Source organism: Periplaneta americana, chromosome 13, assembly GCF_040183065.1.
Source record: "Periplaneta americana isolate PAMFEO1 chromosome 13, P.americana_PAMFEO1_priV1, whole genome shotgun sequence".
NCBI classification, from domain to species: domain Eukaryota; kingdom Metazoa; phylum Arthropoda; class Insecta; order Blattodea; family Blattidae; genus Periplaneta; species Periplaneta americana.
In genome coordinates this window covers 56,624,656-56,641,594 of record NC_091129.1, presented here as the reverse complement: position 1 = coordinate 56,641,594, position 16,939 = coordinate 56,624,656, and the positions used below count along the sequence as shown (strand labels likewise).

At 34.1% G+C, this 16,939-nt stretch overlaps 1 protein-coding gene across 2 annotated transcripts in view; it reads left to right on the top strand.

The window, feature by feature from the left end:
* Positions 1 to 16,939, top strand: part of Sas10 (UTP3 small subunit processome component Sas10) — a 45,576-nt gene that overhangs the window by 15,964 nt on the left and 12,673 nt on the right. For both annotated transcript variants that reach the window (XR_011335551.1, XM_069843269.1), the window contains exons 5-7: positions 9,871 to 10,006; positions 10,567 to 10,684; positions 14,704 to 14,931. Coding sequence is in view for 1 of the 2 variants with exons in the window: in XM_069843269.1 (XP_069699370.1) it covers positions 9,871 to 10,006; positions 10,567 to 10,684; positions 14,704 to 14,931 (482 nt within the window). In the remaining variant the exon portion in view is untranslated. The remainder of the gene's footprint in view (positions 1 to 9,870; positions 10,007 to 10,566; positions 10,685 to 14,703; positions 14,932 to 16,939) is intronic.

Genomic DNA, 16,939 nt, shown 5'->3' with positions numbered 1-16,939 from the left:
ATAAATATTATTGGCCTATATGACCTAGGCAAGTTCGGAACGAGGGAGTTCTAATTATAGTTGTCACGTGGGCGAAGCGGAGAGATAAGATAAAGTACGCCTTTGTATTGAATAGAATACAATGCAGAGTCTCGCGCAAAGCCAATCTACCTAGAATTTTTAGACCATATTATAAAGTTATCGGTGGGCTAAATTATGATTCGTTATCTCTTCTGTTTCTATATATTTGTCGTGAATATTATTTATATTATCAACTGAGTGTATAGCATAATTTATCCGTTAATTGATATTTCACTAATGATAAATCCAAAGAACAATGGGAAATAAGGGACTAAACACTGAAAAATAAATAAAATAGGAGAATTTGACGTTCATAATTATAATGTTGTCGGAGTTTTGTTATACTTTACTTTGAATTATTTTAATTTGCACCACAAAAACTTATGAAAATTAATGTTAACATTACCTATTTAGTTATGATAGTAGTATATTGGAAAATTTGTGCATATAGCCTGATTACAATATATAAGTAATCCTATCCTAACCTAACCAATGGTAGTCTTGTTTATTTCAGACATGTTCGTATAATTATACAAAAACAAGAATCTAGTTTGCAGCCTGTGATATTGTCTCGTTTACAGTATTATATAATATACATATTACGATATTTACTAGGTACTTTAACAATATATAGTTAATAATATTATAAAATATACAGGCCTAATCCATTACCGAGAAATAGCCCTTCCCTCACATGTTCAATACTGTTTACCTCAAAAGGCCTTCAAACCTTAAAAACTATTAGAAACTGGATTAAAATAGTCATGTTGATGTAGGCCTACAACATTACATTTTTTGTCACTACTCCTGATCCCATTCTAACAGTTTCAGGTTTTGTAATTTGTAACAATACTAACAATACTGATGGGTCATTCCATAGTCACACACGTAACATTTTCGAAGTAACTATGATCTTCACAGGATACTTAATCAAATACTTAGGAGTTCATGAAAGACACATCACTGTTTTTTAACGTAAGCATTCCAAAATATAAACAGAAAATCATAATGAAAAGGAATAATTAATAATGTAAAAAATATTAAATATTATATGGTGTGACACATGAACATTTTCTTGCCACTTAATTTATTACCAAAATGGAAAATGGTCATATTATTGTGCCAAATGTCATAAATGCATTTAATTGTTTTTGAAACAATTGAGACATTTGTGAAGTACATGTAACTGCTAAATCGCATACTTTAATAAAAATAACAGTGCCATTAACAAATAAAATATTACAAATTATATTGTGACGCACGAACATTTCTGTCAAGTTGATTACTAATCTTTTCAAATGCATATAGAGATTTACCGTATACACTGTGCCTACAGTTCTTATTATACAAAGCAATACTTGATTACACTAAAGTGTCCACACCTGTGGAGTAACGGTCAGCGCGTCTGACTGCGAAACCAGGTGGCCCGGGTTCGAATCCTGGTCGGGGCAAGTTACCTGGTTGAGGTTTTTTCCGGGGTTTTCCCTCAACCCAATACGAGCAAATGCTGGGTAACTTTCGGTGCTGGACCCCGGACTCATTTCACCGGCATTATCACCTTCATATCATTCAGACGCTAAATAATTTAGATGTTGATACAGCGTCGTAAAATAACCCAATAAAAAAAAATTACACTAAAGTACACTTTCAGATTTAAAATATCCACGGTTGTTTACAACTATATGTGGTGATATCTCCTGTGTAATGTCACGTAACAAATACATCAATATAGGCTATCCACTTTTTCTGCCATTTGTAGTACTTCCCTTTTTTTTAACAACACAGACGCTTTAAATTCTTCGCCACTACAAGCTTTTGTAACTTCCTCTGCTTATCTGACGTCTTTTTTTTAATTAATTATTTAACGATGTTGTATCAACTACTAGGTTATTTAGCCTCGATGGAATTGATGATAGTGAAATGATATTTGGCGAGATGAGGTTGAGGATTCGCCATAGATTACATGACATTCGCCTTACAATTGGGGAAAACCTCGGAAAAAACCTCAACCAGGTAACTTGCCCCAATCAAGATTTGAACCCGGGCCCACTCATTTCACGGTCAGATGTGCCTACCATTACTCCACAGCAGTGGACCGAACATGGGTTATGTACATTAATTCTTTTGACTTTCGGTTAGCTTTCTTAAGAATACGCATAAAGAAATGTAGTGTTTTCCAGGCTATCCTTGTAATATTAGTGACTTATTTCAACCAGTTTGTTACTAAAATATATACAGAACCTAAGTGTTTACTTGTGACACTGGTGATCCATTTAATTGGTATATGAGACGAATTTAATTTTGTGTTTTACAGAAGGATACATATTGATTTACTTTTGCTCACATTGATTTTAATTTTATTTGTTGTAGTCCAGTTTTCAATAACGCCAAGCTAGTTTTGCAAGGCGGTGATATAAGATTTATCACTAATTTTTTCTGTATATTATACAGTCATCCACGAATAACCTTGCCTGAGAAGTGACATTTCTATTCAAATCCTACAATAATTTTCAGTAAATATTTTGCACCGAGAAGCTATTATACATTTAATTTTACTTCTGAGACCAGTGAAATATATGCCAATTTTATTAGAAAGGTGCATGTATAATTATCCAATAGCATGATATTATCTGCAACAAAAACTAAAGGGCATGTAAGAAAAGAAGAAAACATTAATGCTGTGGTTCTTAGAGTTCCATTAGAGTTACACCTTCATTGTCCACTGAAAGTTGTATTTCTCTATTGAAGTGTAAAAGAGAAACTCTCATAAATTATGTCAGAAACAAAGAAAGGCACCACCCAAATATGTGGGATAATTAATTTAATAATGTTATTACCGGGACTTGAAAAAAGCAATCATATGTAATGGGTGGGGAAAAAAATACTTTTTAATCGCGCTCTATAGTTCGACAATGCTGACTATTCAGAGTTTTGCCTGACAGGTGAGCTACCATAAATTCCTTGAAGTCCTAGTTATTACTGAAGCCAAATGTGTGTCTCTTGTCAAGAGTCCATTTTATGTATACTTGTTAAGACATCATTCATAGACTAGTTACTGCTTTCAGTTTTGATACTACATACACTGAAATTAATCTATTATTATTCGTCCTATTTATACATTTATATTGAATGATTCGGTCTACCTTCATAACACATCTCATCAACAATACTCGATAAGAGTTGAATTAGCTTCCATGCTGCGTTGTATTTATTTTGCCATGTTCCTATAGCAGGAATATTAAATAGGAATTCCTTAAAACAGATTTATATTCACTCCTATGCCTTTATATAGAATACCAGTACATATACTGTATTTCTTAAGATTTGGTTACTTTATAAACAGTATGTTAGTGCAAGAACTCTTTTTTTCATATTTAATAATTCTGGCATGTGTCAATAAATATGCTTGAGACCTCTGTCTCTCTGAATTACTCTTTACTAACTGGAAACATATTCCAAATTTATATTTTAAAAAAGTATTAAAATATCCTCACAATTTAGAGTATAACAATTCCCGAAATAATCATCCTACATTAAATTATTAAGATAAAAATGATTCAATCTATCGCTTGTAACAATACCTTTATGGTCCTAATAAATTAAGAAATAATTTACATCCAACAGATTTATTTTAAAATGGCCTGCAGTTATTATTTTGAATTTTATTGTACCTTAATAAATTGAGTTAAGGTACAATAAAATTTCATCAAATTTCAAACAAAGTAATTCCATCTTTCCAACAGGGGGACAATAAATACTTAAAGTAATGCTAAACTCGAAAAACTTATTGATGCAACTTAATTTCATATTCTATACCACTAACACCAAAAAAAAGTGTCCTATTGTTCATACTGATTCAAGATGAATAGTTTCTTAGTGTTTGTCCATTCCACTTTTTTTATTGTCCTTCCCATTTCTATTTCTCTCATTTTTAGTAGGTACTTCACATGTAGTATATGTTTTATTTTAATACATATAATGACCATGAAGATATTTGGATATGTCTTACAAAATTCTTGCTGAAGACCATTGTGGTAATATTCTGCCGCATCTGTAGTTTGTACATTTCGAAATTTTCGTGCTTCAGCCCAGAATTCAGGCGGGGGGAGGGGACGTTGATGTGCCAATGTAGTTTTCCAGAATATAATAATATTCAAAACATTCTCTAATAGGAGGGGCCTCTGATATTAGCTCTGCAAAAAATCTGATATCAGTACTTCTGTTGCTGGTAAATAAGAAAGAACGAAATATAAAAATTTTTAACCACTTTCGAATTTCAGGTGCTTTGTGTCTCAGCTGCTGGTTTGATATAGTGTTTGTTTCCTTTAATTTTCCAGAGCAAAAACTGTCCTAAGCGAAATTTACACTCTGTAATTTTAACACTGGGAACATTTATTTTGGCAGCATTGTGTGATGCTATTTCATAATATAACAAGAGCTTTGAAATGATTAACTGCTAACTACTTACCTGGGTGAAGCGGTTCCTGTGATTTCTGAAGTGAAAACCGTTCAATATATAAGGAATTTTTTTGAGAGATGCATTTGATTGTATATGCAAGGTGTAAAAGTGCCTAAACTAACTGACCCCAGTGCTGTCATGGAGGCCACATGAGGCCATATATCGTATGGAACCTACAATTTTTTTTTTAATTAATCATATGGGGAAATGAAAATTTTGTCTGGAAGGAGCCATACGGCATATGGGTGCCTAAGTTTTGTACGTGGAGATCTATACAGATCTTAGATCATCTCTTCCTGTTCCTACTGTACCTACCGCCTATTTTGTTTGATGTTCATAAACAAAAATTATCCACCTCTTCAGCACTGGAAACCAGAATTATATAAAATAATGGTTGAAAAACAAGAAGTGCTGCAAATATACACTCCAAGATTCGAGACAAGTGTGCATCTATGGTGGTGCTACATGGTGTATTCTTTAAATCAAACTTGTACAATTAAATTGTAAAGCAAAACAATTTCTTTACTTTTTCTTTAATATTAAAAAAAATAATAAATGACAATTGGAGAAATAGAGAGAGGAGAGTAAAATATATTTCAAGGGAGAAAACAAGGGGTGGGGTGTATGGCCAAGAAAAAAATTACCATGACAGCACTGACCAAACCTAACCTGTTACAGACTCATGTATGTAAGGTGAATAAGCTGAGTATGAAGGAAACTACCTCAGCGCTAATTTAACTCTTATAGATGAACTATATAAAGAACTTCAAGTGTCAATATTGTCTCAAAGGTTTCTGTGTAACAAACTTCATTTAGAAATGCCCATCTGCGATTATGTTAACTGTAGAAGAAGGAAGAAATATTGTCGTCATATGAAGTTACTCAAATTTCCAATTAAGGACAAGGAAAGGCTACAAAAGTTATTTTTGATTTCACCCTTATAAATTGAACGATTTTCACTTCAGAAATCACCGTAACTACCTCAGCACTAGTTTCAGTAATTTAAGGACCAGTATAAAGTAAATTTGATTAAAGTGAGAAAGAAATTCGTAAGGGAGGCGGTCAGGAGGGATTGAGGTTATCTACTAATTCGTTGCAAACAACTATTATAGGCTATTTCATTTGACTAACGATGATTTGTAGAGAGCAAAATACCTACAGTAGGGTAAAGAATCTAAATCAGTACGTTTGAGAACGGATATAAAAGTGTCAGGAAAATAACAGAATTACCGTATTTTGCAATTAAGTCTGCATTGGCAGAGAAACCGCGCAGGGTATCGTAAATCTGCTGAAAATTAGAAAATTGTGTAAAAAAATACATTCAGAGCGAATTTTCCAGCCTGATAATATCTCGCCCACGTTATGGACATAATTCAATACCGTAAGACTGATATAAAACGAATACTAGAACAATTTGTTAACCAAAGACGATGTTCAGTAGTTATTTAACAACATACAGAGCAAATAAAAACACAAACGCATATTCTAGCAATAGTTCAGATGAAAAGAAAATGATTAGTACGACCGCTTATTCGTAAAAAGAACACTGCCAGCTGTGTAGCCTACATGAAGCAATATATCAGGTCTACGTTATGAACACGTTGAATTTAATGTGGACGAGAAACATACAGTTATTATTTATCTGCTTCCATATCGCATCATATAATACACCTGTAAAATGAAAACATATAGGCCTAGAAAAGAGGAAACATGTTTGGGGGGAGGGAGTTGTAATTCTTCCCCTTTCGGATAAATTTCAGAAGAGGGATACCTGCTTTTCCTTCATATTCAAAAATTGTAATCTTGTTCACACAAAATAAATTAGTGCCTTTTCGTGAGCATCATGATGTGCATTTAACAAACGCAGACAAATCTGCTCTTTTTAGTATTTTGTGATAATTGTTGCTAGGGAGAAATTGTATACTGAAAATTAAAAACAATTAGATTTCGTACATCAAATGATGACAGATTATATATTGAACGCAAACAACATTATATCAGCCATGTACCAAAATGTCATCTATGTGTGTTGATGAATTTGGGTAAAACAAGCTTCTGTATACTACAATTTAGCAACACATCAAAGTCTTATTGTAACATAACCTCACATTACAATGAGAAAGAAATTTGGAGGTGGCATGACGTAAAAAAGTCATCCCACAGTCGTATTACTCTATGTACTGTTCAGGTACTCTGCCATCTAGTGTTTGTTATTGCAAGCTCATTTCTCGACACTAGCGACGCATAGTGTCCGTTATTTTCCAGTTGCGTCTAAATTTAATATAAGCTTGGTCAATCTGTTTTATATATGATCTAGGGTATAATGTAATACTAAAATGATAAATAACTGATATTTTACATTCGGGTAGTAACACACCTTGAGAGGGAACCTCACAGCACAAGAACCAACTTCATACTAACTCATACTCCCCTATTCTGCCCCAAAAAGTAGGATCGTCCCTAAGGAAGACAAAAATTGGTTTGAGTGGATGTCACCATTTCAGAGCTGGATTATACATCTTTGTATTGTATCTCACATCTACATTTCCAAATGTAATTTCTAACATTTGCATTACCAAAATAGAAGACTTGCGTAAAAATAATTATGTAAAGCCATATTTTTAGTGTTTATGGTAAGAGACTGCATTGTAGCTAATGTAAGTTTTCTCGCATTTATTATTTGGAAAGTTTCATCAGATGAGTACATGACGAGCAATTGTTACTGTAAAGAATCTCTTTTATTTGGCTAGATGAAACAGGAATCATGAGACGCTACACAAAACTGTGACTATAAAAACAAAGATAATAGAATCATAAACCAGTTTTATAGCTATAGTTTGCTCTGTAAATAAAGCGTAGTCCCATATAAACATTTTACTTTTAGGTTATAACTTCGAACAGCATTATATATTACAAGAAGGGTAAAAAAAACCGGTTTTATACTCGAGAATAAGTGGGCTTTCTTTCTCATCCAAAAAACAAAGATTCTTATTGTCATTCTGAAATAAACGCTTACAGTTTTAAAGAGTGGTTTATTAACAGGTTTTTGTATTATTTGGAAGAGGGTTCCATCATAATAAAATTATGGATAACACTAGTTGTCAATCTAGAATATTACCCAAATTATCCAACACAAATTCCCGGAAAACGGAGATACAGGAATAGCTGCAGAAACGTAATATATAATATAATTCAACAGAAATTAAATCTGAATTATTAGCTCTTATTGCTCCTATTAAAACTAGGGAAAGAAATTATGAATTAGATCAGATAGCTTTAGAAATGGGCCACGAAGTTCTCCACTTGCCTCTGTACCATTGTCAGTGTAACCCTATTGAGCTTCTTTGTGGGACAGTTAGGAAGGAGTGGTGCAATTAATACATTTCAACTTATGGATGTTGAGCAGCTCACAAGCGCTATGATCGACAGAATATGCGAGAGAAGACTGAGTATCTAATATTGCACATACACCAAAAAACTACAAAAAGAGGATTTTCTTAAAGAACTTGCAAGGGACGACATAATTCAGAATCTCAGTAGAAGTCTTAGGGACAGTGAATCTGATATCTACATGAGTGAAGAAGAAGAAGAAGAAGAAGAAGTGTTATGTTTTCTTTTTTAAGAACATCTCTTATATTTTATATTTATTATAAACCTATCTGACAAATATTTTTGTTCTTTAATTTGTTCTATTCGTCCGATATCTTGCAACATTATTCCAGTGAAGTAGTACAGATCAGAGGTTACTATATCACTCAAAGGTGCAGTATAAGATAGAGTGAGCAGCTACTATCTACCATCCCTGACACTCTTGCTGTGGTTCGGTGTCGCTCAGTGTGCCTCAAGCAGCATTCAGTTGGCTTATCCCATGTTCAAAGTTGTTTTGTGTTCCTATAGAATTTCGACAATAATCGAATGTAATAATATTAAGTACTGATTGGTAAGCAGTGGCGTAGCATTAAATTTTGAGCAGGGGAAGCTAACTCAAGTTGTTTTTCTTGTACATACGAGAAAACGTATTACAAAAATATAGTCTTAAAATAAATAGTAGTCAATGTCAAGTCAGCAGTCCGAAGATTGGTTGGAATATCGTAAGTAACACCAATAAGGCATGACCTCAAATGGTACGTAAAAATATGATTTCATATCTCTAACAAATAGACATGGTCATTTGTTTTTTAAATCGCACTTTTGTTCGTAAGTCAGTCTTGATAATAGAATTGTCCTAAACATTCAAGTAAATTGGTGTCAGGAACTGTTATTTCACTCATTATTTATTATATCAGCCACAATGCACACTAACACTTCAACTGAACACAACTCACGAAAGGGATAACTCGGAAACTACTTTATTTTTAATGTAAAAGCTAGCTGCTTGAGAGCCTTGCGACCAGGGTAGTTTAGTTAGAAATGGATGGAAAATCTGCGGGGTGGGTTACACAGAAGAATGAGTGAAAGAAACCAGTCTGCTTGGAAGCTGGTGTGTGCAGGCTTCTTGTTTACTGCTGCATCACAAATCATCCTGAGCTGCCACATCACAATATTTAACGCATTAAATATAAACTCTATTAAAATTAATAAATAATTTTGTTCATAAACTGCAGGTTTATTATGAAATTATTATTAATTGGGGAAGCTTAGTTTTTTAGCTTACATTGACGCTACACCATTGTTGGTTAGTAAAAGCAATTATAATTGATAATCGAAGCTCCATTGTAGTTAAAACTTGATAGCTCGAAATCAGCTTTGTTTTTTGTTAACTATTATGTATGTGTTGATATTTTGTTTGATTACAAGTAGGTGCCAAGATTTGAATGCTTAGCAATATATTAATGTATTATCATTTTGAGTGCTTTTTTTATGGAGTGGTGCAATGGAACTGGTAGAAATTAAGTGGAACTACTCCGAGAAAATCTCTTCACGTAAACATTTTTGTCCACTATAAATTCTGTTTGTTGGGTTAGAATATAAAACTTTACCTCCTAAACAGAAACGGGTAATTTGCTAGGAGACGCCATTGCACATAGACCACTTTTACACTAACCTTAAATTTAATGTGTGTGCAAAGTATATACTAAAACCCTAAATTAATGTAAGGTCACAGATTCAGGAAAGTTTAGGTTAGGTTAGTTTAGGGTTTTAGTATATCTTGCAAAAACAAATTTTAGGTTTAGAGTAAAAGTGGTCTATATGTAATGACGTCTCTTAGCAAATTACCCAGAAGCGATATGCACTTAACATTTGTTGTTACTGTCTGCAAAATATTAAACTTGAAGATATCTTGTTAGGTACTGTTTATGCTTTATAAATATCATGTTTTTTTTTTTTTTTTAATTCCTATTAACTTACAGAAAACTGTTCAGAAGGAAAAAGAAATAGAAGACGAAGTTATAAAGACGGACATCAGCAAACTGAGTAAGAGACAGAAGCTGGCCCTTCTGGAGAAAGAATCACCAGAATTTTTCAGTCTGATTGAAGAATTCAAATGTAAGTGTTTAAATCCTAATGACAATTACTGGCACTAGTAGCAGCACATTAGTGATATGTAACACACCTCAGTTGTCTTTATTTCTGTGCTTGGAGATAATTTTTGTCAGTATTCGTAATTATTCTAGATATATATCTCCATTCTTAAACATTCAGGAGTTTTAACTATTTTTGTGATTACTGAAAAAACTTGGAATTATTTAGCTATAAAAACTTACGTCACTTAACTTCAATAGACGAAGTTGACAAGTTGCTTTCTTGTGGGGATAATTTTTCATGTCTGTTGTTGATCATATCTTATTAGGCACATCAGATTGGCAATAAGACATTGCCAATATATTTAGTTTTTTGGATGATAGTGAATGGATAAATGTAGGAATAATGTCAGTAAAAACCATAGTCCCTGAAAAAAAATATGCCCCAATGTAATAAATTTCACTTTGACTCCTTTATCTGAACTTTGGTCACCAGCATGAAAACCGAACACACTAGCTGTTTGATTAATGGCGCATGTACAAATCTTTATTTCTGTATGTACATGGAACATATCTTGTTTACAGCGAACATGACTGAGCTCCAGAAGAAGATTGAACCCATTGTGAAACTTATTAAAGAGAAAAAAATACCTGCATCATCTGCAGACAGTTATATTACCACCAAGTACCACCTTTTGCTGAAGTAAGTGCTTGTTGGACGTGCAATCAAGCATAATACTCTTTCTATGCAAATTCTCACAACTTATATTATTCAGATTGTTATGAAGTATAACACAAATCAGTACCATATTGACAAATTTTTGCCTAGCATCATGGAATACTATTTAAAAATTTCCTGTATGGAAACCAATTGCATTTTGAACACAAATTATTCACTAATCATAAATCATATTAGTTTTGGACTTGTGATATTTCATGTACCAATATATAAAACATAGGTTTCTAGTATATTTGTACATAACATTTGTTGTGCAATTGAACTACCATCATCAATTCAATGTTAACTAATTCTCTGGTGTGTTAGTGACAGTAGTTCATTGTTACTATTTTACAGAGCATTTGAAATAATTACTGATAAAATTATAAATCCTGCCAAGTGCATAGTTCGAAATGTGATTCAGTTTCCAAATGTTTGATCTCTAGGTAAATCGTGGAAATGTATGGTAATGACTTATAAATCAAGTAAATGTGAGAAAATGGTGTTTAATGTTCGATTAAGGAAGATCGAATGTTCACCATGATGGTTGATTCTGGATGTCCTTCACTTGTAACAAGAACTGAAGTAGAAAGTGAACGAAATTGGTAAGGACTAGCTCTTGACTCTTTTTGGACTGAAATATTTGTTTCCTCAGTTATCTAGGTCTCTTCTTTCATAGTTGCCACGCTGGTCTAGTGATTAGAGCACTGGACTTACACTGGACTTATAATCCTGTGAATCCGGCCGGGTTTGGTCCCCATCATATCCTGATTATAACCTGTCTTGGGCAAGCCCGAGTTTTCTCTGAGATCTCCATTTCCTCTGTGGTATCTCATCAAAGGTCCAGGTGTAGCATAGTCCAGCCTCCTATGGCATACCCTGGACGACTTTATTGGTAAATTAGTCTACATATTGGCTTCATATGGGTGAATGACGAACAGTCAAGTACCTACCATTAGGAAAAAAACTTTACAAAAGTTTGTTTCAGGCAAGTCCCATGATAATTGTGAGAAGAAAACAAAAATAAATCAAATGAGAATGACCTTTACATATATCTGTCAATATGTGCGAAAGGAAGAGCAATTCTAATCAAGGAGTGGCATTTAACATTTTCTAAACAAAGTTCAAGCAAACGTTGTTTGCACAGAAAGTAATGACAAACATGTTTAGAGACCAGAAAGGCTTCCTCATCGACACTATGCTGAGAGGGGAACAATAAGTGCATAATATTGAAATGGTTCTAATGTGTGATCCAAAACAAACAATGTAGTCTTTTAAATGGTGGTGTTGTCATCCATGATAATACATGCCCACACTCTGCTGCAACAACTTAAACCCCGTTTCAGAGTTCACCAGATAAATTTTTGAGCTAATGTTTAGGTGAGGGGTTTGGACTTTTTCCATTGCTGGTTGTCACAATCAAAAATTAAGACACAGCGTTTCGAAGAGTGGTTCTACCTTCGTCTTCAGGTGGAAGGAAGGAAAGAAGAGAAAAAACCTACTGTTGGGATCGTTACATACAGCTATTCTGTATGACTGATCGTTGATTCGTGGCTTCGGTGGAGATTATAATTATAAACCCCTCACCTAAACATTAACGATCCACCATTGCTTTCCAACCCCTCATTTAGATCAAATTTTTTAGCGTTGAGGATACATTCCTAATCTGGACTCCAGTGATTTTCAATTATTCCCAAAAATGGAAAATTTCTCTAATGGCAACCATTTCGGAAGTAGTGAAACTGTAAAAGAATCTGTCACAAATTGATTGAAAGAACTGGCAGCAGACACCTATTATGAAGGCATCCAAAAACTAGTGTTGCGCTACCAATAAGTGTTTAAATCACAATGGTGACTATGTAAAAATATAATTAAGGTTATGTAGTAAATGCTCAAGTTTTTATTGAGTTTTTACTCTGCTTTTTATTTTTATAGCCACATATTTTCTACTTTCTGGATGATCCTTGTATATAGCGCCTTCCAGGATAAAGTATATTACATCTTGAATTCTAGATCTTGACCACTTTTCAAATCCCATATGATATCTTTCATAATAAATAATAGCCAATAACAATTTATGACACTACATTGAATATAGCATTTGAATATGGATGAACACGTTTATACTCGTAGATCTGACATTTCAAATTAGTTGACACCATAGCACAGTGAAAGCAAAATGGCCAAGCCTGGGCCGAGTACCAAGGCGAAATATCATCATTATCACCAAACAGTTGAGGGCCAAGTGGCCTGTTCTGGACTCAATGTCCAGCCATCAGTATTCTTGGCTCCGTTTTCCTGTTGTATGATATTTCAAAATTAAATTGGGTAACCTCTCTTAGACATTCCTTCGACATGTAGTCTCGATTTATGGTGAAATGTGTGCAGTCTAAATTCATAATAAATGCAGAAGCTGTTTCAGATATAGATTGCTGTATGAGTTCTTAAGTTTTCACAGTGATAGCGATCATAAGTATATTTTTGGGTTTTTTTTTAGTGTGTTGGAACTTAACAGAACTGCATACAGGTTCCAGCATCAGAGCAAGATGGTACGACATGAAGTGTCACCTACTCTATTGGGCCATTAAGCATGGCATGGGGCCTATATTCACGCAGCAGAATACCCAAAATCTACTGTTGATTGATTGCTATAGCTTAGTAAATGTATAGTAGTATATGCAAGTGAATCTGAAAATTTGTGAACATGATTGAAACAAATATACAAAAGAGCAACATAATTGTGCTGATAAACTATGGTATAAGATAAAGGTGATATTTATATCACTATTGGTTTTCAGTTTATTGCAAAATTGAAGACCTCCCCAAATAAGGTGATATTTATATCACTATTGGTTTTCAGTTTATTGCAAAATTGAAGACCTCCCCGAATAAGGATGTAACCAACAGAGGATGTTTCAGGAGAAAGGAAAATAATTTCAGAGACATATTTCATTAGACCTGTATTTACTATCACAACATTTGACTAATGAAGGATACAGGTTTATTCAGCCCATTGAATGCAATAATTTATTGTTATAAATAAATGCTTTAAAATTACTTTTTCCATGGACATCACATGTTTCAAGAATTTTAGTTTACATCCTTCTTCTGGGGAGTTCTTCAATTATGCACACTCAGCAAATGGAATTAAAAACACATTTAATATTCAAGGTGCATTATGTTGATACAGCCAGCTATCAAATTATTTTGAATAGTTTTTAAAGTGAATAATATAGTAAAAATTATAATATGAAATTATTCAAAGGTTCTGAACCAGTTATAATAATACCAAGTGCTCTAACCACTGAGCTACGCTGAAGTTCAATCCACAGCACTGGATCGAATCCCTTTCCTCTGATGTTTTCCCTTTGTGGCCTTATTCCATGTTCGACATTCAGATGAGTGTGCTCCTTGTATAATGGCAGTTGACTTAATATAATACAGTATTATGTCAACATAATATGTCGAACATGGAGTAAGGCCACAAATGGAAAACACTAGAGGAGAGGGATTCGATCCGGTGCTGTGGATTGAAGTTCAGTATAGCTCAGTGGTTAGAGCACTTGGTATGTACAACCAAGGACTCGAGTTTGATCCCTGGCGCCAGAGCAAATTTTTCTCCTCTAATAACAATTGTTACCATAACAGGTAAATTCTGTAAGATCAAAAGTTTTAATCTTTATGTAGTTAAAATATTGTGTGACACAATTTATTTTGAAAGTAACTGTATTTTTAGGAAATTGTAACATGTTTTACATTGAAGTTAATGTGCTTGCTGCCATCAGTGCAAAAATGAGTGAGCTTGTAAGAAAAGAACAAGAGAGAGAGAACACAAAGTGAAAACGTTGCTTATTTCATTGTCTGTTATGGAAACTGTTTCCCATCTGGAAATAATTGTAGAACTGTTTTGCAAATTTTCTGATGTAATAGGTTAGATATAGATTTACATGTTTTGATCTTGTACTTAGCTCAGTCCATAACACAGTATCAATTGTTTTTTGCAGTTATTCCACGAACATCGCATTCTATCTTCTACTGAAAGCTAAACACATACCAGTCCATTCACATCCAGTTGTTCGAAGGCTGTATCAGTACCGACAGTTACTTCAACAGTTGGAACCTGTGGATAAGGCAATGGCTCCCCAGCTACAGTCCATCTTGGAGGTGATTTCTGAAGGAAAAGATATTGTAGCAGTTGCTGATAATGATGTGACTGATGAAAAGCAGACAAAGTGAGTTGTGACTGGGGAAGGTAGTAAACAGTAGTGGGCTGTGTAAAATTACTGTGCAGAGATGATTTTATTTGTATTGTTGAAATTATTTTCATTTTAACTGAAAACTAATCTTATGAATGCAGTGTTTAGTATTTTTCTCTTTCTTGGAGGGGGTATTATTATTCAGTTGTACACAATAACCTCCTTAGAAGGGAAGGATGCTATGAATAAATTTCTACAGGTGGATTTGCAACCTTAGGCTGGGGGCACACAGAATCAGATGCAACACGATATGGTGTGGTGTGACGCGACGTTTTGCTTTACAACGCCTCGTGACAACATAACACGGTCTGCTTGTAACAACTGATTTGCTGGCTGTGTAGGTTTGGAAAACTGGCCTAGGCTGGAAAATGGCGTCAATGTAAAAGGACTGTCTATGTGAGAAATTTTATTGCATTTGGTTATTATTTCCTAAGGATGTCTAATGTGCCTAAAAATTTATAGGATTGAAAGAGTCTTAAAATTAAATATTACTAATGTAGTGCACAGACATTATTTTCTATGTTTATGACTACTTCACGACTCACAATAAAGAAAAATAATATATTAAATCAAATATGAGTGATAATATAGAATAGAGAAGTAGGCCTTCTACAAATTATTATTATTATTATTATTATTATTATTATTATTATTATTATTATTATTATTATTATTCACCTGGTGCTTTCATCTTATTTGCAATTTCTTACATATTTTTAGAAACCACATTAATGTCGTGATATTGTTTCAAAGATTGTACAGAACGTATCTTTCCTGTAGTAAAACAACTAATTCATCCGCATCGAGCTCCATTATGAATAATGTGCACTACACAGCAATAGTATTTGTAGATAGTGAAAGCATGCAATCATAGCCATCACTAATGCATGCACAGTACACTGCACCTATCAGACAGTCTCCTCGCAACGAACTTCAAGCAGTCATTCAATGTTGTCTCTTTGTGTCCTTGTGTCTGCTTGCGACCATCACGCCGCATCTGATTCTGTGTGCACCACATAATAAGAAACCAATGGGAGACAAGTATCCTGAGACAAAATGTCGTGTCTGATTCTGTGTGCACTCGGCCTTAGAGCTACCACAAGTGCAAGGCAGTTTCCTCAACAGTCACCAAATTAAAAGACAAACCTCAACTGTGATATTGGGTCTCACCTTAGGCATCCTGATGTACACTAGTCTATAGTCATGGCCATTACAGGAAGAAAGTTGCCTCTAGCTGGTCATCTCCATTTGATATCGCCAAAACCTCTACGTCACCCTATGCCATATTTTTTTATGAGCTCAATAATGCTCATATGAAATGAGGGGGAAAGGTGAAATTAAGTGTGCTGTTAGAATAAAATTTGTAAGACTAAGTGAATGGAAGAACCTCAGGAAAACATTCATCTTCCAATCTTCTCCACACTTTAATAACATTATAGTGAATACTGGGAATGAAATTCTAATTCTCAGATACACTAAAGCATTCACATAACGAATAAATGTACAATGTCAGAAGGTCAGTTTAGCTGTAGTGGGATCCCCTTCATTGGCTGTTTTTAAGGAAAGGTCCTTCACTGCAAACTCAGCATTCTCCAATCTTACCGCTTTCCGCTTGGTCTCCACATATGATCCATATACCTTAATGTTGTCTATCACCTGATACTTTCTCCTGCCCCCAACTTTTTTCTCATTCACCATTCCTTCCAGTGCATCCTTCAGTAGCAGTTTTTTCTCTTCCTGATCAATTTCAGCATTATTCTTTTTTCACCCACTCTTTATAGCACAGCTTTGTTTCTTATTTTGTCTGTCCATTTCACATGCTTTGTTGTTCTCCATATCTACATTTGAAATGCTTGTAGCTGTTTCTATGTCCATGTTTCTGCCCACTACAATGCTACACTGTACACAAAGCACTTCACTAGTCTCTTCCTTAGTTCTTTTTCCAGAGGCCAGGGCCTTATTAATAATACATACATACATACAG